This window comes from Pararge aegeria, chromosome 20, assembly GCF_905163445.1.
Source record: "Pararge aegeria chromosome 20, ilParAegt1.1, whole genome shotgun sequence".
Lineage (NCBI taxonomy): Eukaryota > Metazoa > Arthropoda > Insecta > Lepidoptera > Nymphalidae > Pararge > Pararge aegeria.
This window is the reverse complement of record NC_053199.1, coordinates 8,072,342-8,095,337: the sequence shown is the minus strand read 5'-3', so window position 1 is coordinate 8,095,337 and position 22,996 is coordinate 8,072,342. Positions and strand designations below refer to the sequence as shown.

General features: G+C 34.7%; 2 protein-coding genes across 2 annotated transcripts; one reads left to right on the top strand and one right to left on the bottom strand.

Moving 5' to 3' along the window:
- Window positions 1-309: 309 nt before the first annotated feature.
- LOC120632652 lies at window positions 310-2,468 on the top strand. Its single transcript, XM_039902600.1, has 3 exons — window positions 310-575; window positions 917-1,008; window positions 1,950-2,468. The coding sequence occupies exons 1-3, from the start codon at window positions 335-337 to the stop codon at window positions 2,442-2,444; spliced, it is 828 nt and encodes a 275-aa protein (XP_039758534.1). The 5' UTR covers window positions 310-334; the 3' UTR covers window positions 2,445-2,468.
- LOC120632651 (protein ANTAGONIST OF LIKE HETEROCHROMATIN PROTEIN 1-like) lies at window positions 1,007-3,135 on the bottom strand. Its single transcript, XM_039902599.1, has 2 exons — window positions 2,467-3,135; window positions 1,007-1,925 (listed from the first exon to the last, which is right to left on the bottom strand). Exons 1-2 carry the CDS (start codon window positions 2,896-2,898, stop codon window positions 1,107-1,109), a joined length of 1,251 nt encoding a protein of 416 aa, XP_039758533.1. The 5' UTR covers window positions 2,899-3,135; the 3' UTR covers window positions 1,007-1,106.
- Between the last annotated feature and the right edge of the window lie 19,861 nt (window positions 3,136-22,996).

Below are 22,996 nucleotides of genomic sequence, written 5' to 3'. Positions count from 1 at the left end.
TTACAGATTTGAGCATTACATCAGTGAAGGAGGAGAACCGAGCATTACAATGCGCACCTTGTAATGATACAAAACGGGCATACATCAGTGAAGGAGGAGAACCGAGCATTACAATGCGCACCTTGTATTGATACAATGTGTAATATCTTGATACAACTTGTAACATCAATGCGCTTCACAGCTTCAGCGGGCGGGCGGGGGGCTTCACTGCCCCTAGCCCCCCGCCCGCCCGCTCAGTAGCCTACGTGACAGTGAAGTGAACGCACGTTGTCATAAAGTGTTTCTGACGCTTCGGAGATTTTTTTGGCGTCACGGACAGTTGTAAATTTAAGTAATGGCTTGGGACAAAGAGAAGACTCTATTATTCATAGAAAAATATAGGGAAATCAGGGAATTATGGGACCCTAAGCATCCTCAACACTTTAATAAAATAATAAAACAAGACGGTTGGGTGAAATTATCGGATCAATTTGGAATAACCGTAGAAGAATGTCAAAAGAAAATCACAAGCCTGTTAGCATCTCTTAGAAGAGAAAAGAGCAAAATGAAAAAAAGTGCTTCAGGAACCGGAAAAGGTGGGTAACATATTTTATTTATGTACCTACATCTACTTTAGTCATGACAATAACTGTGACAAGCAAGGGGTGAGTGTGAGTGGCGGAGAGGTCACATTCCACACGACTCGTGTGTACCTAGGGCATGTTTTGTTTGTTGATGATACCTTCACTATAGGCCATTTGTTTAGAAAAAATGTAAACTTGATTAGAAATGATCTTGATCAATGTTGATTACACTTCAAAACTGGGCATCCGCATACCTAAACAAGTGGACTATAGGTGCCTTCACCATTTATTTATTTATTTATTTATTTATTAATTTATTCAATTCAGTACATATTACATAATCTATATTTCAGGTGCAGAAGAAGTATATACTAGTACCTGGTTCGCATATGCAGCTTTATCATTTATACTGGACAGATATGAACCACGGAAGACAACAGATTCAGTTAGTATATTATGTATATTACATTTAATATCTGTTTACACAGGTTTTAAATATTTTTTAACCTATCAAGGCTAAATAAAGCAGGACATTAATAAACATTAAGCATATTCGTTTTGCCATGGTACTGCTCCTTCTTGCGAACAATAATTACTAATTTCTTCACGTATCTCTTGAGGAACTATTTGTGCTGCTTCTTGTTGTTCATCCAAATCCATTAAACCAGCATTTTCTTCGGTATCAGCCCTCCAAGATCCTGGTGTGATTACTCCTAAATTGTCCCTGTCAAAAGATCCCGGAGGTGTGTACAAATCCCTACTTCGCCGATTTCTTCGTAAGAAGTTATGTAGGTGTGCTATGGCATTAACTACTAAAGTAGCATTTTCTGGTTGCAATAACATGGGTTTCCGCAACACTCGGAAAACTGCTGACATAATGCCAAACACATTTTCGACTACTCTCCGTGCTCTACAAAGTCTGTAATTATAAATTCTCTCCTTTGTTCCTTTACGATGATGTCCTGAATACACTTTCATTATATTTTCTGATAATGCGAAAGCTTCATCCCCAATAAAATAATAAGGAATTTCTTTGTTCCGCATCGGCAATGCTCTTGGCTGTGGTAGATTCAAAGATTTATTCTGCATTTTAGTATACAAATTACAATTATTAAATACTCCTCCATCAGAGATTCTCCCTTGACAGCCACAGTTTATATATATTATATTGTAATTTGAATCCACAGCCGCAAATAGAACTATACTAAAAAAACCTTTAAAATTATAGTAATCGCTTCCACTTCTGTATGGGGCTTGCAGGACTACATGTTTGCCATCTATAGCGCCGACACAATGAGGGAAATTCCACTGGTTATTGAAGTTTTCAGCCAAATTTAGCCAACCATCTGGTATGCTAGGTAACTGAAAAAAAAAACCTTGTTTTAGATTCCTTGTGAACCTGGGACACAAGACTTGCAGGAGACTCGCAACAAGCCACCTGAAAATCCTGATGCACCACAACGGAAAAAAGCGAAGGTGGATGGAAGTGATGAAATAATGCACTCGACTTTCCAAATTTTGCAAGACTTTACTTCTGCTAAATCGGATGAATGCACTACTTTTGGGAAATTTATTACTGAAAAACTCAAGACGTACTCTCAAAATACTAGGGCCTGTGTACAGCACCACATTTCCAATATCTTGTTTAGTGCCGATCGCGGTGAATATGAGTACATGTACCAGCAACATGGATATTGGACTCCTGATTCTCAACTTTCGCGTAATGAATCAAACCATGCTGGACCATCAGGCCTCCAAAGTACACCCTCACCAGCAGCAGTTCCATCCACTGCAGACGCCCAACTTTCTTCGCCTGAAGCCAGTATTAATAGCCAAGAAAGTGAGGGGTTTATGCGTGAATTTGGAGATCTGATTGATTAATAAACTAGATTAATAAACTCACCAGTATATTTTCTTTTAAACATCCAATTATAGCTTCACTCACTTCTTTGATAATACAACTTATAATCTGATTGGACATTCTAAAAGTAACCTGCAAGCTTGAATAAGAATCACCAGATGCGTAAAATCGTAACGTAACAGCTAATCTTTCTTGCACTGTTATTGCTTGTCTATAATTAGTATCTTCTTTTTTAACATATGGTCCAATGAGATTTATTAAGTGTTCAAAATCCGAAGAAGAGATTCTTAAAAACATTTTAAGTTTACTTATGGGTCGGTTGATTCTTTCTAAAATATCCAAACCGCCTGTATTTTGCCGGTTTTGATATAATTCATGACACCAATATCGTTTCTTCTGTGTTTTTTTTTTACGTAAATAACAATGTCGAATTAATATTGCCGCACTCAGCACAACGACCGCTTCGTCTGACATCTTGCTATGAAATGCTGAAAATGCTCAAAGTCGAATCAATATTACATTACACGCAAATACTCGTCAGTCAGGGAGGTAGAATTGTAATGTAATGCTCAAAGACGAATCTATAATGTTACAGTACACGTGAATGCTCCCGGTGAGGGAGCGTCAGGGAGGTAGAATTGTAATGTAATGCTCAAAGACGAATCTATAATGTTACAGTACACGTGAATGCTCCCGGTGAGGGAGCACCCTTAGACGTAAGAATAAACTTACAGTGCAATATACTAGGTTACATAAAATTTATAATTCGTTTAAAGGAAATTGCATACAATTCTACAATAAACTACCCATTGACATCTTGGAGATGTCTCTTAAAAAGTTCAAAGTTTGTATTAAACGTAAGCTATTATAGCATAAAGGACTACGTATATACTCGTCCTATTATAGTTTAAAGGACTACGTAATCGATAAAAAAAGCTAATAATTTTAAATGACAATGTGAGATGGTGATAACAAAAAAAAACACCCGGCTAAGTTTGTAGTGGGCCTCTTCTTAGACCAGGACGCGTTTGGAACCCTCGTAGCTTTAGTTTTAAGTTTACGAATATGGTTATCGCCATCATCATTCTAATTCTCTAATTCTCATGTAATTTACGCATCAAAAGTGCAGCCTATGTGCCGCCTATGTACTTAAATAAATAACTTCAACTTTATTAAATATTTTTGATTTTGACTTTGACTGTGCCATATTCCAAAGTTTTGGCTATTATTGCTTTTTGTGGTAGATACCTTCCTTAAAATTATTGGTTTTACTCGAGAATCTTTAAGCAACCTTTGCTCTCAGTAATCTATAACAACTAGAACAACGCGGCAATAACTGAACCTAATTAATTTTAAAGAAATAAACATTAATGAACGAACATAATAACAGAGCGGTTTAACAATCATACAATTCGCTCACAGCTTTCACAAGAACCTGCCTCTGCTATTCATTAGAACCTAAGTCCTTTAAAAATTCAGCGGAACCTACTCGTATGTTCAACCTCAAAGAGACTCTCCTTAAAAAAAGCTATATAACTAAAGCAAGTTCTTTTCGGTTCTTGCGAAGTATTTGCTAAAAAAAAAATAGATGAACCTGTAAACATAGGATAGTGATTCAGTTATATATAAATAACAAAAAAAAATAGAGTGTTTATCCCGGATGAATACCGGTTTCTTTTGGGATAACTCTGAAGTGCAATTATTTTATTACCTACCTCTTGAATTTTAATGACTGAACTGTGGTCTCGGTATAATACACTGCTGTTATTAGTACCCGGCCTGGCTTTCGCCAAAGTGGCGACCGCTACCATAATCGTACCGAAAAAACTTCAATAGCAAACGCATAACTATATATAATTATTGAATATTATTAAAACTCTAAGATCCTAAATATAAATAACGTAACGTAAGTGAAATTATTATAATTTAAATTTGTATGTAGAATAAATTAATTTAGATTGATGCAATAAATTTGTGCATTCTATTGTACAATGTTGTCTATATGTTCGAGGGTCTTTCGAATTATCTTTTTTTATTAATTAAATTTCATTAAATTCAGCATTAAAATTAGGGAAATTAATGAATAAATAAATAAAAAAGAATTTAATTGCCAGCTTAGAGGATTAAGGCCTAAACCGTTCTCATTGTGGTAGGAGACCCCTGTAATGACCCCCTGTAGACCCTGTCGTGGACCGGTAATGGTGTGATAATGATGATTCTAACAAAAATTATAAACCATCGTAGTAGAATAAATGTATTTCTGTTCACACATTTTACATACAGACTAAGGTGCCACTGTACGAGAAAAAAACTACAAACAGTGCAGAGGCAATAAATAATAATTTGATGGTAGCTTACTAATAAACGATTTTAATTAGTACCTACTTTTTGCTACTTATTAACAGCTTAGACAAAATAATTTCAAAAGCGCGCGGGCTTCTAGCAGCAACAGCTATACCTACTTTCGTCCGCGGCGCGTCAGTCACAACCTGTCTGTCCACTACCTGTGACACAACCTGAGCATACCAGCTCACGAATGATGAAGATGACGAAGATGGATCCAGGAATAGGTATAATCTGATGTATACAAATGATATTCATATTTGACAACTATTATTTGTTTTACTTCCTTACAAACGTATCATACAATGAGATTGTGAAGTAGCGCTTTCCACTGTTATAACATCCCTACTCCCTATCCCTATCCCTACCAATATTATAAATGTCAATGTAAGTTTGTTTGTTACGCTTTCACGCAAAAACTACGAAACCGATCTCCATGAAACTTTGTACACATATTCATGGAAGTGTCAGAAGTAATATACTTTGTATCCCGACATTAAGCTCGGTTCCTTTGGGAGAGGGGATGAAAGTGTTTGACGATTTTACACCATAACTCCGACAAGTTATAACCGATTTAAATAATTATTTTTGTACCATAGAGGTTATAATATGCGTTTAATTTTGCAAAAACTGGGGTTGGAGATACAGGACAGAACTCCTCAGCGGACAGCAGCAAACCCCTCATTTAAGGCCTAGCGATACTAAATACTTTATTTTTTTTTAGAACAACAACTAAATTTAATGCCACATCAAAAAACATAACCAAACGCAGACGAAGTCGCGGGCAACAGCTAGTATGCAACAAACTAATGGTTGACGACATTTCCTGCAAGAGCGCCTTGTATGGTTAATCAAAACATGGCTAATGCACTTGTGTAGTGTATATGTTTAGATTAACTATACAAGTTTACTAAATTGTGGTTATGGTGATAAACAACACGCTAACTTTAGAATTTCCAAGTTGGCATCAAAGCGCAACTTGAATAACTATACGCCACGACACTGAAACTACGATACGAATACCGCTATTAAAATTGCAAGCAAATAATGTTTTTGTGGCTTCTTTTGGTTTTACGCGACTGCACGGCGTAAAGTAAATACTATGTCTTGAATTCCGTGATCGTGTGTTTAATGTGTTCATTTAGATATATTTCCGAATCTTTAGTTTAGTTATCGTCTGTAATGTTTTTTTTTCAAATAACTAATAGGCATGTGCTAAACAAAATTCATGCCTAGTGAACAAGGATGATAAGGTTTGAGCCCTGTAATATGGCTATATACTCCTTTGAATATTATGGAGAGCTCTGATGTAGGCAGGATTCTTCACGATGTTTTCCTTTATAGCAAGTTATATTTTATTTATTAAAAAATATTGTATATTTTAATGCTGAATATATAAAGGCTCTTATGCTCAAATTAGTTCAATTAAGGAGTTTTTCAGTTTAAAATTGGCCTTTTGCTGAAGTGTGAAGCTTCAGCCGACAATTATATCGTTGTTATCTTCTGTAATACTAAGTAGTCTGTAACGTTACGTACCAGCAATGAGATCTCAGTCAAGCACTAGTATCTTATAACGTAATTTTATAAAAAAAATTACAAGCTTATAGTCTATTATCCATCCAAGACATCTTTGACGAAAAAAACCAGCTTAAATAGAAGAAGAAAATTTGGTGTTATAAGCACCGAACGAATAATAGGCTTAAGAAAAATGCTGTTGAAATACATCTTCCTTCCCTTAAACTGTGTATTCAAGCTTACAATAATTGTAATCCATTGTTTTGTTTTTGTTAAACTCTCTCCAAGCTCCAAGCCCGTTTCAATTCAAAACACGTACATGTGTTTTCGTTTCATTTATTCATGGTATCAATCAAAACACGCTCTTCATCATTCTGTATTCAGTTTGAGATGTTGTATTTTTAGCTCGAATGGATTTTTCTGTATTGTTCTTACTATTTCGGACCAGAACCCATTCTTATTACAATCTAAATTGCAAAACAATTAATTAATTACTTATCTTATAACAATGTCATTATTTAAAGAGCTTTATGTCATTAATGTAATTCAAGAGACCAACGAGCCAGAAAGCAAGGTGTTGGGTTAAAATCCGGCGACTATCTGTTGCGGTGCAAAATACAGAAAAATATATCTTTCTAATCGATCGTCTGTGAGGCTACTATTTTGTTATTATCACTTTATTTTAATATAACGAAATTAATCATTTAAAGTTGTTTTTTTTCTTGAATATTTAATTTTTGGAATGTTGCATGGTCGTGTGCAGTAAGATCATCTTTAAACCGTTTCATATCCACTCTTATAACAAATTATGTGACTTAACAACCTATTTGTCCTTCTAAAAAAATAAGCTTTACTAACACTATAGAAACCAAAAATAATATGTGAGTAATGTGCCAAGGCGTCCTGTTAAGATTGATCGCAGAAGTGAAAGTAATTTTACCAAAATGAGAAAATAATACGTTACTGAGAATAAACCATAAGGCCGACACAAAGACTGTAAAGGTCGTGGGTCGACCTAACCCATTGACAGTTACACAGCTGTGTACTTAGTCGATGAATGCGTACAAAAAGTAGGTAGGTAAGTATAAATGAGTCGAATAACGCTTAGTAAGGTTAAGATACACAATAAGTATTAGTTCATTAAACTTGGTCATCAAAAGTATTTAGGCTTCTTTATACATTAAGGTTTATCGCCTTTATTCCCAAAAATAAGTAATATAATAAAAAAGTTCTTTTAAGATAAAAATCTATATACACTTACTGCTGCCAAAGCCAAAAAAGGTGGTTTTTTTGAATGCTATTCTAAGTATATACTTATCGGATTTAAGGATTATAAGAAGTTACAAAGCAAAATCAGAAAGAATTCTAAGCAAAAATAAAGTAATACCACAATAATGCGACGCGGTAGGTCGGGGTATATTGTGTAGAATAACGAAGAAACTTAGCATAGGGAAAATGTACTACGCTGACGAACAAGGCGAACCATGTGGTAGAGGCTGGTATTTTTAATGTTATTATTTACGGATTTTTAAACCATTTAAATTGCTATAAAAGAAATGAACAAACACCGAATAAATCTTTACGAATGTGACATAAACACATAATATCGCCCTAATTTAATAGCTTCTAAGTGTTATTGCAGAACGTAAAACGGCAGTTGTGATTCGCGTGCAGACTGTTAATATGGCATTAAATGTGTGAAGGGAACACAAGCGGGGCACGACGGCGAAGTTGTTTCTGCGATATAGGAGCGCTTAATGTTGCCACTAACACCTAGAATGTTTTTCTATTTGCACGATGATGGTAATATTTAAATGTATCCGAGACAATTAACATTAATTTTTTACAAACGTAAATTTCTTAAAAAAGGTACATTCGCAGCGAGTAATAAATTATGTATAGAAATACAAACATATTTCATTTCAGAATTTCCGATATAGTAAGATTTCAGGCTAAAATAATTGTATTTGTAAAGCTATCCATAAGCAAAAGCGTTAACGGGCTGCTTTGTCCGCGAGTCCTGTAAATACTTTGTGCTATACAAATATTAGTGTTTACTCGAGCTGGAAAAAGCGTCTGCAGAGCCATATATCTATCTTATATAATGCTTCTTATTTTAAAATCAAATGTTTCTTTTCATTCATTGTTGTTAGGCATAGAATATTATGAGAGTACTTGCAGGTAACTTTGCCCTTTACAGCACTTTAACTGGATACACAGTTTAAAATATGAAAATTTTATTTAGTTCGAGTAAATCTATGGCGCTCAAACACCCGCGTAGTTTGCACAACCAAAATTATCGACTTAGGGTCCTTGTAATATAAATAAATACTTACTTTGGCGCCATCTAGCCCCAAAGTAAGCGTGGCTTGTGTTGTGGGTACATGATGACTGATGAATATTTTTATGAAAAATGTACATAAATACTTATAATATACGAAAGATAAACACCCAGACACTGAAAAACATTCATGTTCATAATACAAACATTTTACGGTTGTGGGAATCGAACCTACGGCTTTTGACTCAGAAAGCAGGGTCGCTACCTACTGCGTCAGTCGGCTGTCAATATGTTTTGTTAATAATGTCTTGATAGGATCTCATGTTTATGTAAAGTTATTAATGTTTTTTATTAAACATTAAAAGTAAATAAATCAATTGAAATGAATAGAGTATCAAAGTATGGAAAATTTGTTGTTTTATATATATATACTTAACTTATATACTACGACAACGCACACATTGCCATCTAGCCCCAAGTTAAGCGTAGCCTGTGTTAGGAGTACTGAGATGACTGATGAATATTTTTATAAATAATGTACATAAATACTTATAATATACATATAAACACCCAGACACTGAAAACATTCATGCTCATCACACAATCAATTTCTAGTTATGGGAATCTAACCCACGGCCTTGGACTCAGAAAGCAGGGTCGCTGCAAACTGCGACAATCGGCCGTCCAATCGGCCGTTTTGGAGTAGCTTCTCCAGACATTTTTGCTTATCATCTTACAATTTAGAAGCACTGCTAAACTGTATACAGTTCAATGTAAGCGCCATTACTGTCGAACTCATACAAGTATAAGTGCTCTTTTCTTCAGCGAAACGTCCATTTACTCTTAAGATCCTCTCTAAATCTACTCACCCGATCTAACGCTAGTAGGTACACACAGTCAATAGTCAGCGAAGTTTCTAGTAGATATTTAACACGATAAATAAATGTTTATATTGAAAAAGATTAGATTTAAAAGAAGTGCATACACAATGTTGAAAAGCATAAAAGGGCTTCTGCTTCGTTGGTCTAGTGGTTAGCAAACTCCACTTCGGATTACGAGGACCTGAGTTCGAATTCCAAGTCAGGTCAAGAGTTGATATGAGTTGGCAGAAAAGTACGAACTCCACCATATATCTCTGAAAGGAGTTTAAACATTCGGGCCCCGAACCCGTGTTGGAGCAGCGTGGTGGGTTTAGAGACAAGGCCTGTGGACGTTTTAATACTACTCAAATTGCAAATTATTCTAAGACTCTTACTGCAACGCTCAATAACAATACGCTGACATTTAGTTGTTAACTATGAGTCTCAACACTCATAGGAATTCTAGTCGCTAAGTCGCCGTAGAGATTTTTTTTAAATGAACTACAAGTAAGCCCTTGACTGCAATCACACCTGGTGGTAAGTGCTGATACAGTCTAAGATGGTAGCTGACCTGTTAGGGAGTATGGCAGATATATTAAACCCATACTCCTAATCGGTTTCTACTCGACATCGTACCGGAACGCTAAATTGCTTTGCGGCACGTCTTTGTCGATAAGTAGTCACGGCCGAAGACCAGACTAGACCAGAGAAAATTCAGAAATTATAAATTCTTGCCCCTGCTGGGAATCGAACCCGGGACCTCCCACTTAAATTGCGCTTACCGTAGCACTCACCTTTGCGCCAAGGAGGTCGTCAAATTTTTGCTATTTAATGGCAGTTATTCTGCAAGAACCGATGCACTTCGGCTTGCCAAGGTGCTAGAACGATGACATCGAAATAGAAATATGCAATCAAACATTTCATGGATTTTGGATTTCCTTTCCCAAGCTATGACTTCAAACCAGGTTTATATATAACTGTCCAAAATAATATATCATGTTAAGGAAATTAAAAATTTTATTATTTACCAAACAAATTTGCGTCGTTTTCGTTTCGGAGTATAATTAATATAATTTGTAGGTAAGCTTATTAATGTTCTCGGAAATAAAATTAACTAGAAAACTTTTCTAAGAACCTCGATATAAGGTCAAATAAAGTCTCACGCTAAAAAAATGTTTTCGCGCAAATACTCCGTGATTGGTCTTCATTCATAGATGTATGAAAAACTCCATACATAAAGTTTCATAAGATACAAAAGAACGTGCACTTAAGAATGGAACGAATTTTAATTGTAATTTCAAAAATAGTGCAATACCGCTGTCGCCATCCCTCCTCTTCGTAAGAGGCGTTTAAGGGAATATAACAGAGAACAGGCAGCAGCGGCCTCTGTGCTACTACTACCATACACCAACCCGACTGCCGAGCGTGGTGAATATGGACAAGTCCTCTTGTTGAGATACTCACTGTAGGCTTTCATACCCTATTGAAGTACTAAAAAATCAAATGTGACGTCATATTTTGACGTCAATTGACGACTACATGTACAGCGCAGTTAAATTTCTAGTTTATACAAAATAAATTATAACTGGGCCAAATAATTAATTTACTGTAAAACAGTGTAAACCTTTTCAATAAAGAATAACGTCCTCTTACTTTCGTAAAATTGCTTGGAGAACTTTGGGGACCCTTTATTAAGACGCTGAAAGCTTTGATTAAGTAGTTAAGTAATTTATAAATTTTACTTTATCAAATATATTTTAATTGATCCCAAATAAAAATAATTCGAATTTGTCTAAGTTTTATGGAATTAATATGCTTTGTTAATAACAATGCTCTAGCATTTTAGTATGTAGAGGCATAAAGAGAGTTGCAGCTTTTTAGATATTATATCTTATACGAACCATATAAATTTTTGTAAAGAAAAACTACATTATTAAACAACTAAAAGGCAAGAAATCTATGTTATCTACAACATTTTTAAGTCTGTGCCCAGTCAAATGATAAAATTACTTAGTTGTCTAAAACTTTGCATAATAATATATAGTAGCAAAAAAAATATTTTCTCGAAGCCGAGCGTTAACGGTTTAGGAGTTCTTTCAGCACCTTTCACCTTTCATCAGCTTCTTTATTGTGACGAGCAAAAATTGCTAACTAACCATATACCATTATCGACACGCAACCCGTTTTATATCTATTATTGTTTAATTCCGGTTGCCTTCCAAAAGTTTAAAGAAAATTTACAAGTTACTTAAAATACTCAAATTGCTATATTTTGCCTATTATATTTTAAGAGTTGCCTCGATTCCTCCACGATTCCTGCCAGCCAGCCTGATAAAAATAGGACTACATGGAAAGTATACCGTTTTAAACAAAAAAAATAACTTTTCAAATTGGTTTACAAATAACAAAGTTATGATGTAGCATACAAGAAAAAAAAAATACACCCTAATTGATAACCTCCTCCTTGTTTTAATCCGTTTAAAATGCAGTATGTCCGGGCTTTGCAATAGGGCCTACCTCTATGTCGAAAATAGCATTTAATGCTATCAAACCCCTCAAAGCAAAAATTCACAACATAAATTATTGAAAACAGTTGTTAAAATAACACATTTTTGTGTCTTTAATGTCATTAATTAATAACAAACTAAAGGATTTAAATAGGCATAAATATGTTACATACATGAGCAATAATTCAATTTACTTAATTACCATATTCATGAATACGCGCCAATTACATGTTCCTGAGTCGAATAATCTCGTCGTCAATTTTACAGTTAGCTTATCAAAGGGAGAGTTTATTAAATCGAATTGAATAATAATTTATAAATTAATTCACTTTCCGTCTTTACGCTTCACATCTTAATGTGATATATGAAACATGTGCGAAATTAAGACGACGAGGCGAGTTTGGTTCGGTGGGAAACCCCAATGGAGTTTTAATTTGAATCTGCAGTTGAAACGATAATTTTATTTTTATGGTAAACTAGCTGTTTTCCTCCACATTCCTTACGCTTGGTTGTTTTTTTTGTATCCTGCAGAGACTGTTTATTTTCGGAGCTAAACCATTTCTGTCTCCAGGATGGAACCGTGATAAATTCTTTGATTTTGGCAAGCTGGGATTTATTTCGTATGGATGTATCCTGTATAAGAAAAATTTTAAGAACAATTTTTTTAATGCCTTCCGCATATTTTCTTATGATTTAGAGTAATCCACGCCCAAGATGTAAGATATCTCTGTACCTAAAATTTTCAAATCGGTACCATGATTGAACTAAAAACACAAAAAACAAAACAAACGCGCTTAGGCATTTATGATATAAGTAGGTAAATTAATTCATCAAACTGTATTATCCAATCCAATAATAAAAAAAATCCTTAATCATAATTAAGGATTTTTTTTATTATTTTATTTTTTATATTTATTTATCGAGGGCAAATAATATTAAAAGAGAATAACCTAAGAGAAAAACTAAAACGCACAGACCTTCAAACGAGGTCACTCGGGCTCACTCGGGATGAATGCGCACTTAACATTAACCTAGAAAGCATTTATATGTATTTCTTAAGTAGTTATTTCCTTAGTTGAAATAATAAAGATATTTGTAACTTTAAACACAACACCCTATCATCATTATTTTAACCATAATAGCGTAGTTTATTTTAAAAAACTGATATGATTACTAGTTCTTGAATGTTGAAACCATAACTTCATTACCAACACAATTTTACCAGCAGTAAATATTTATAACTGTCTGACAAACTTGGCTTGCTAACAAGAGTGTCTTAGTTTGACTTACAATAAGTACCTACATACAACTGACCTCTCATCATATCATATCAACCCCTTAAAGGCCCACTACAGGGTACGGGGATCCTCCCAATGAGAAGGGGTTAAGGCCGTAGTCTACAACGCTGGCCCAGTGCGGATTGGACTGACTACACTGACCTCTATTATGCTATAAATGTCAGCGGTATCTACTCATTACAAATACACAAGTTCGAGTACAAAAACACAAATTAACAAAGAGGTGGCAATAAAGCAAACGCGAATGAATGCAAGGAAAAATTCTTACCACTTAACTCACCATGTAACTTTAATAATAAACCACTCCTATCTAAACTAATAATACATTTTAAAGTTTTTATAAATAAATTACATGATTTAAGGCATTTAAGGAAAAACCTTATTATACCACAGAAAATGCACATGGATTATGTATTTCTGAAATGGTTTAAAATTACCGCTGTGATGGAAAACATATTTGACTGTATAAATATTTACCTGCAACGTAACGTAATTTAAAACCGTAAGCTCACGAGGTTCGTATAGCTTGATCGATCAAACTCTTTTTGTGAGAATATGACAGGATAGTTTCATACTAACTATATATTAAGTATTTTAATTTTACTTTCTTATTTCTACTATCATTTCATATTATAATTATTCGTTAAATGGAATGGCGTTAATCCACCATCGTTTAATTGGCATGTTTGCCTGTCACTGGCACTTGACACGTGCTTGATACTTGCCAGTCAGACAATCTCAGTTTTGATGTGAAATTGTACTGTTTTCACATATTCAATTAAAACATCTTAAAAAAAATATTTGTTTAAGTATAATAAAACGCCGCAGCCGAACAGTGCACAATTTTAACGTCCTATCTGCCTCCGAGAAAGTCGCTTGAGAAGTTTATAGGTTCACATTTTAAGTGTCGATTTCTCTGTACTCTGGTAAAATAAGGTTAATAATACCACTGTACTATAGAGATCATAAGGAACAAATCAACTCATTGGTGGGCCTATTCCCCATACAAAGAAGATTATCTCCTTTCTATTTATCATTTTATTTGGTAAATATCTCTCTTTAACCCTGCAAATACATGGTCATATAGGTATGTTGGTTTGGCCGTGAACATGACGTATCGTGAAATTTAATACAGAATTAGCGTGTTTATTTTGTTTTTAAATAAAATGTTAAGGAAGTGTGTAGATTAAATGTGAATGATAACTTGCCATGATGAGTCATGTCTTTATCGTTGGCTAGAATTATAAACTTAAATTTTAGGACGTTTAGGTGTATAAAAACCGAAACAGTTTCGTCGAAACCGATTAGGGTATGACTACCATATTCACACACTTCCATCCCTAAAAGGTAAGCCCGCTACCATCTTAGACTGCATCATCACTTACTACCGGGTGAGATTGCAGTCAAGGGCTAAGTTGTCGTGGAATAAAAAAAAAAATATTTCGAAGTTATTCTATAATGGGAACCACATTGGGCGACTAAGTGTCCACCAATCTGCTCTGTGCCAGCGTGGTGGGCAGAGACCTTTGCCGTGTAGTGGGCCGGTAAGGGATCATTATAAGTCCATTTGGCATAACGAACACTGATTTTTTAATTGCGTTCCATATGTGTAATAAAAATTCTACGTTTGAGCAGCGCCTAAATCGATTAGCCAAAGTCCGATCTTCGGGAAAATTCATTTTGAGCGCCGATCCGACCTCGTTTACCGTGATATTAAATTGCTAATAGAATCAAAGGTAAACCTTTGAATGAATTCGGCTATCATGCTCACACTGAGATACCAAAAAATGTAGCAAATACTACGTATGTTTCCACATCAAGTGGCGTAATAAGTTATGCCTACAGCCTTTTGTAAAAAATATTTATTATACTTAACCATAATAAAATATGTTCAAAAAACTTAACCATCATTACCAACCGATAACTGGCCCAAAACAAGTGTCGGAAAAGAGCAAGTGCTGAGTTTCTTGCCGGCTCCTTCTTGGTAAACTTTACCTTTAAACGAGTTAATCACAAGCCACTGAAAACAGAGAGACTCGACGATTTAAAATTGCTTATAGATTAAGCCTTCTTGAAATAAACGAACTTTAAATTTTTCTGAATGAGAAGGTAAGGCCGTATTCCAGCACGCTGTTCCAGAGCGGATTGGTAGAATTCACACGCCTTGAGAACATTGTGGAGAACTTTTAGACATACAGGATTCCTCACGACGTTTTTCTTCACCTTTAAAGGAAGTTTTTTGTTTTTTATTCCATTACAAGTTAGCCCTTGATTGCAACCTCACTTTAGCCGGTAGTTAGTAATTATGCAGTCTAAGATGGTAGCGGGCTAACATGCTAGAGAGTATGGTAGTCATACCCCTAACTGGTTTTTACGCGACAGCGCACCGGAACACTCAATCGCTTAGCGGCACGTCTTTGTCAGTAGGGTGGTAACTAACCACGGGCAAAGCCTCCCACCAGACCAACAGCAACATCAACAAGTTATGTTTCATTTCTTAAAACAAACCTAACTCTGAAAAGTAAAAAGTGCGTGTCAGGGAAGTCTACATTCCGGGCAATAGGTCAAAGTTCTAACCACTAGGTTGTCATCACGTCTTATAACCGTAGTTAAAACACTAAATCTATAAAATTTCAAAGTTGAACTCATGAAGCGTTCCATGTGAGTTCAACTTTCGCGTAAGACCCATCACAGTTAAGAAATGCACTTTTTTGGTTATTACTACTAAGTACTCAGCACATTTTTAAGACCTTCGATTAAAATTTGTTAAAGATGGCTATCTGTCGGACCTTATAACGGTTATAATTCGGACTTGTATGAAAAAAACAATGTCGGGTAAAATTAACACAGTCGTTTTTAAACTTCTACTTGGCTCTGCTCTCAATACTGAATTCTCATTAAACTCGATCAAATACTCGTTGTGCTGAAAGCTTCAGTATTCGAATAGGCAAAAAGTAGAAATGAATGCGACTATATATTGGAATATCAGCTCGTTCATTCGAACCATGCTGAAAGCTGAGCGTAGGCTGGATTACAGCATTCTTTAAACGACAGTAACTTCATATAACTTTTGTTTTACAAGGTTTCATATTCAGTTCAATTTAGAAAACGGATATTCCGGACGATGTTGCGTTCTTTGGCACTGCTGTACATATATATCGGAACATAGGTATCACATGCTAAATAAGTGGGATTACATAGTAAGGATTAAAAATCATTTTAGTTATTTTTACATTCACTATATAAGAGGACGACCTAGGGGTCGGTGGAGTGTTGGAGTTGAGAGGGATATGAGGGTTTTGGGAGTTCGGAGTCGGAAAGAACCAGCTTCTGACCGCCTCAAATGGAGAAATGTCCTTGACTAAGCCAAGGCCCACCCAGAGCTGTAGAGCTTTGGTTACACGGGGATATTGCTACAATCAATAACTGATAAGCATAAACAACAATATTATTACAACATATATTATTCGAAAGCGCGAGTCCGCCCGTTCTTCTTTTTCCACGCTCCCTCGCGCCATTTCCTTTCGCGCTTTGCCGCGCGCTATAATATACCTCTATAAATATATAATAGGTTGGGGAAAAACTCTATTCGCATGATAGTATGTATGAACTTGTAATAAAATCTCTTTGGTTATACTATTTGTATCTAGCTGCTTTTTGTATCATTAAAAGTTTAAATTTTAAAAAAGAAAATTTCTTTTTGTTTTTCGTACTGTGAAGATGAGTGAATCTAATGAAGAAATTCTATTCATTTTAAAATTTTACTACAAAAAGGTAAAAAATGCAACGGAAGCCGCGAAAAAAATTTAAGATGTTTGTGGACCTAGTTCAGTGACTGTGAGAGTAGCACAGACTTGGTTGAAGCGTATTCAATCCGGAAATTTTGATGTCAAAGATGCACCTCGCTCTGGTCGCCCTATTACGGATAAAATGGATGCTATTTTTGAAAAAGTGGAGTAAAATCGGCATATCAGTAATTACAACGTAGCTGAAGAACTGGGAATTTACTACAAAACAGTTTTGGCGCATTTAAACAAAACTGGGTACACAAAAAACTGGATATTTGGATACCACTGAAAGAAACCTAATGAACCGTGTACTCATTTGTGATTCTTTATTACGACGTAATGAAACCGAACCATTTTTGAAGAAGCTTATAACTGGTGATGAGAAGTGGATCATGTAAGACAAGAACGTGCGACAAAGGTCGCGGTCAAAGGCCGGTCAGGCTTCACAAACTGTGGCGAAACCCGGGTTAACTTACAACAAGGTGATGCTGTGTGTGTGGTTCGATTCGAAGGACATTATTCATTATGAGCTGTTACCACCAGGCAGGACCATCGATTCTGAACTCTACTGCGAACAACTGATGAAATTAAAGCAAGAAGTTTAGAGAAAGCGGCCGGAATTAATCAACAGAAGGGGTGTGGTTTATCATCATGATAACTTTAGACTTCACACATATTTAGCCACTCAGAAAAAATTAAGAGAGTTTGGCTGGGAGGTGTTAATGCATTCGCCGTATAATTCTGACCTTGCACCTTCAGATTTCATCCTGTTTCGGTCTCTTCAGAAGTCTGTAGGCAGTGTCAGGTTAAAATCACAAGAGGACTGCCAAAACTATGTACTTGTCGCGGTTTTTTGATCAGAAGCCCCAAAATTTCTATAGAAAAGGGATTATGTCCCTACCTACAAGATAGCAAAAAGTTATCCAACAAAATGGTACCTACATACTCTACTTAAATGTATATAAAATATATTAAAAAAGGTTTTGAATTTTCTTAAAAAAAGCGAAGAAACTTTTTCCTCAACCTAATATCTCATCCCATCATTGTGGAACGTACAAATAGTTTAAACGTGAGTGGCAGCTCACTCATAATTGTGGCTTATACACGTGGGAATTTTCTTGCGGGAATTGTTTGCTAAAATTGATAGACTGTTGACAAATTCAGTTGACCGAAACTAGTCGGTCATATTGCTATGAAAATTCCCGTGAGTGCGTGTGATAAATATTATTAATCCTTTGGCTTTAATATTTAAATACTATAATATATTTTTATTCTATAGCAAATAATAATCCACAGCTAGATTAAAGGGTTCTACCAGCAGGACGGTTTGCGCTTTATAACCATGCTTTTCTGTTGGATTGGTGATTGCAGTAGATGGTAAAGTACAGTATAAAAATCAAAACAAACTTTGGAAATCATCAACAAGAAGAAATTTTACCAATTTGGCTGTATTTTTTTTTCTTATTTGTGAAGATTACACACATAATTGACATAATTTAAAATATGAAAATTCTTAAAGAAATTGATCATAATACATGAAAGCTTATATTTTGTTTCAAAGAACAAAGACAACATTAGACATATGAAAGTATAATCGTACCAAATAACCGAACTTATTTTAAACATAATGAATCAGATTTTATGAATTAATACAATTAAACCAAAACAGAACACACCCACAGTTTAGATACCTACTATAAACAAAATTCTGTTTACGAATTCCCCATTTGCTTTTGTAATTAACTTTCAATTAAATACCTCGCAATTTAAACAGTGTAATCGAGTTCTCTTTAACCAATAAATACCTATTCTGTGTGTGCAAATGCAAATACAAGTAGCAGTTTAGTCGTAATTATTAATTGCACTACACAACCAGTAACTATACTATATTATTAATAATTCAATGAGTTTTATTCATGGCAAAGACAAAGGAAAATTATTTTCAATAAATTTTCTGCGTCTTAGCTATACGCGGTATTAAGTAAATAGAGAATTTAATTTTAAAGATGGTTCTATCAAAGGCTTGAGACTTACCTTCAACTAAACGAGTGAAACTGATTGAAGATTATGCTCTCCGCTTTGCCTTAGATGATGTTCAATTTGTCCTGTAAAATATGCGGCAGAGAATCTCTGGTGAGGATTAATTATGTATACAATGTATATTTCAACAGTTTTGGTAGTTACATAACCGCAACATAGCCGTAAGACTAGCGATTCTGTTCGCTGAAAGTACTGTTGGAATACTAGTAAATTATTTATTTTGCCTCAACTTTTTCCTTCGAACACTAGAATCATCTTATGCTACTACTATGTTCAAATACTGCAGATAAGTCGTACCGTATTTCTTGCTTACCATTACATAAATTACTAGCTGTTGGCCGCGACTTCGTCTGCGTTTGATTTTGTTTTTAAAGTATTCAGTATCGCTTAGCCTTAAGTGAGTATTGTAGTATATATATACCTATATATATAACATGTGACAAATAATTTGCAATAAAAAAAAATTGCGACTATAATTAAAGATCTAAGATATCCTATCTCTTAAGTTGGACCAGACTGCTCACGGTGAGCCAATTTTATTTAAAATCGGTTAAGTAGTTTAGGAGTCCATCGCGGACAAACATCGTGACAGGAGATTTATATATATTAAGATATATATTGAAATTATGCACATACTTTATTTAGCTACACCATACAAGTGCATAGTTTCAAGACACCTTAAACAAGTGTTCTAAGAAAAATCCCGTAAAAACGAAATTCAACTCTTCACATATCTTGACTTTTATTTTAAATTTGATAATTTATTTGTCCAAGCGTCAGGTCAAGATTGCCAGAGAGTCGCAGTAACAAATCCTGTACGATCTGAAATTTTTTATATGCATTTTAAATTTATGAAATGTTATCTTAAAATACTATATACTTATTGTTACATTGACATTTATTGTTTTGTATTAAAGTAACACAGAAAACACAAAGGCTTTTAGCTTGTATTGAAACATTTTGTTTTAAAAGTCCAATTCATCCATAATTTTACAACAAGTCATTTCGGCAAAACATACTAATAATTTGATGATTGAAAGAAAGCAACGTGCAGAAACGTAGAGGCCTGTGGTTCTCCATAATGTTCTTAAAAAGTTGTAAAATTCCTACAATCTTAGATTAGGCTAAAATTTGGAAAGTAGAGATAATAAGACCCGTAGTTATTATACATAACCCTACAAACTTTTATCCCGAAAATTTCAATCTCATGCAAGAATAAATCATGGATTATTTGAATATTCCACGTAGAGGAACTGTAGCTAAATGATTAATAAAAATATAAAATTGGGTCAATTTTACTCCCACTAGATACTTGAAAAATACTCCTTGAAACTGCGAGCACCTCTCTGGCGGAGTTGTAAGCGCTATGTACAGGGAGGGGTCCCCTGTTCCATTACTGGCGGAGGGGCTGAATTAACTGCCATAACCCTTACAGGTTAGCCCTCTACCATCTTAGACTGCATTATCACTTACCGGTGATATTGCAGTCTAGTCTAGACAGTGGTCTAGAGAAACATGCAGATCTAAAACAGAGGATACAGGCTCCCTATCGCTGATTTTCAGTGGTTGCCTTTTAATTACGAACGTCATTTTCGTATTGTACGTTCCTAATATATTTAAGTACGAACGTCATTGGCGTATTGTACGTTCCTAATAAATTTAAGTATGAACGTCATTGGCGTATTATACGTTCCTAATAAATTCTAATGAATTTGTAAACCTAACCACCAAGAGTACTAAGTACTCAGAAAATTTGATGATTATGAAAGCGAAATATATTAAGGCCCGATGTCCGTAGACGGCCCGCTTCATCCCGTCTCATTATACAGTTTGTGTACTCACTGTACTTCAGGTACAACGTTTTAGCGTTATAGCGCTAACTAGAACCTGGAAAATTCAAATATTCAATGTGACACTTTCTAAAGTTTAAATTATTCACTCGTTTTCACCGCTAAAACAAATTTAATTTAAAGTGACGAATTATTTTAGCATTCAGTTTAGAATTTCAAAGTACACTTAACTGCTAACATATTCGTTACGAGAAGTTGTTTTATCATAGAATCACCACAAACGCGAATTTCCCTCACTGCTGCTGCACTGGGCACGGAAACTGTTAGCTATTATGACGTACGAAATATTCGGTGACGTCAAATTCGACGACTCCTTTTAAAAATAACTTCTAGGTTTTTCATATAGGTTGATAATACGTATGAGTTGCATGGATATAATTTGGTTTATATATTTTAAAACCATTATTATTAAAGGCATTACAATTACGGGCTAACCTATCAGGGAGTGTGGCAGTTGTTTTTAATCGGTTTTTACACGAAACTCTTTGTCTTCGTTTGTAGGGAGGCAAGTAGCCACGGCCAAAAACTCCCACCAGATCAGACATGTGTAATATGGTCTGATAAAGTTCAGCAATTATAAATTTCTAAATCGCCTATGCCCGGATTCGAACCTGGGACCTGTAACCTTCAAACACAATGCTCACGGGGAGGTTGTCAGAAAATCGCCGTGTAAAGTTTAATTTCATACATTTTTTATTCAATGATCAATTGACAAATATTAGCTGTTGTCCGCGACTTCGTCCGCGTTTATCATTTCATTAAATACTATATGCTATTTATCCTGACTATCACTTTAGTGATTACTACCTGCTTCACTCTTTTTTTTTTGTGTCGTCACTTTTGTCTTTGCTGAAAATCAGCTTCATGTGTGATATGCTTTTAATCTACGGCATAAAGTAAGCATAGCTTGTGGTATGGGTACTAAGATGACTGACGAATATTTTATGAATATAAATACTTATAATAAACTTTTAAACACCCAGACACCGAAAAACATTCATGTTCATAACACAAACATTTTCCAGTAGTGGGAAATGAGATACAAAAAGCAGGATCTGTTTGTATGTTAATATAAGGTGTACTGTGTTCGTTATTCTTAATATCGTTACATCTATTTTCTTCCTTTCTATTTATGCTATCACAATGCAAAATTTCTCCAAGATCATTTTAGCCAAGCGTAGGTAATAAAAGTTTATTATTGATTAAAAAAAGTCATATATCTATCTTCAGAAAGTTAACTATAAGTATATGGGCATATGTGTCATCAATGCAGAGGACCAGCCGAACAGAAGTAACAAACAAAGTAATCAACAGACGTACACAAAATTCTTACTGGAAAAGTAAACTTAGAATTTTTCAATTTATATACTACTAACGACCCGCACCGATTTTGTACGGTTATAAATTAGTAGGAGAATACTTTTCAGCGACTTAGTTGCAAAACGTTCTTTTTCTTTTTATTTAAAAAATTAGTTATCATTATGTAAAAAGACTATCTGTAAAACAATTATCTAAAAATCGTGAAAAACATATATAAATCCGTTGGTTTAGGAGGAGTCAGCGGATAAACGCACAGACGCGCCACAGTTTGTTTTAAACTAGGTAAGTAGAAGGGGTTTGATTAGAAACATTGAAGTCTTAGAGTTTATTATAAAGAAAAAAATGAAAAACTTTTTTTAGGAGCAAAACGTCGATGGTATACTTTGAAAGTCTAATACCGCGTAACTAACTCTATCGAATATAATAGATAATTAATTTGAAACAATTCTTCAATACAATACAGTGACAAACGAAGTGATGCTGTGAACCATACCCGGGCATAGGTACATATAAAATTAGTACATTATTTATGTGAGAACGAAATAAGTGTCATAAATACCGGTTTGTTCAAAATTGTCTGAAATTTTAATTTAAGAAATTTATTCCCTTGTTCGTGTAACATTATCAAAAGTATACATAGGTGTTGTTAAAAAGCTTTCTTATGCGATATTTATGTTAGTTACGCGGTGTTGCACTATCAACGGCGAAAAGCCTTTTGCCGCAATCCCATTTCTTTTTTAACTATTACCATTGTGATAATAGAAAAATAA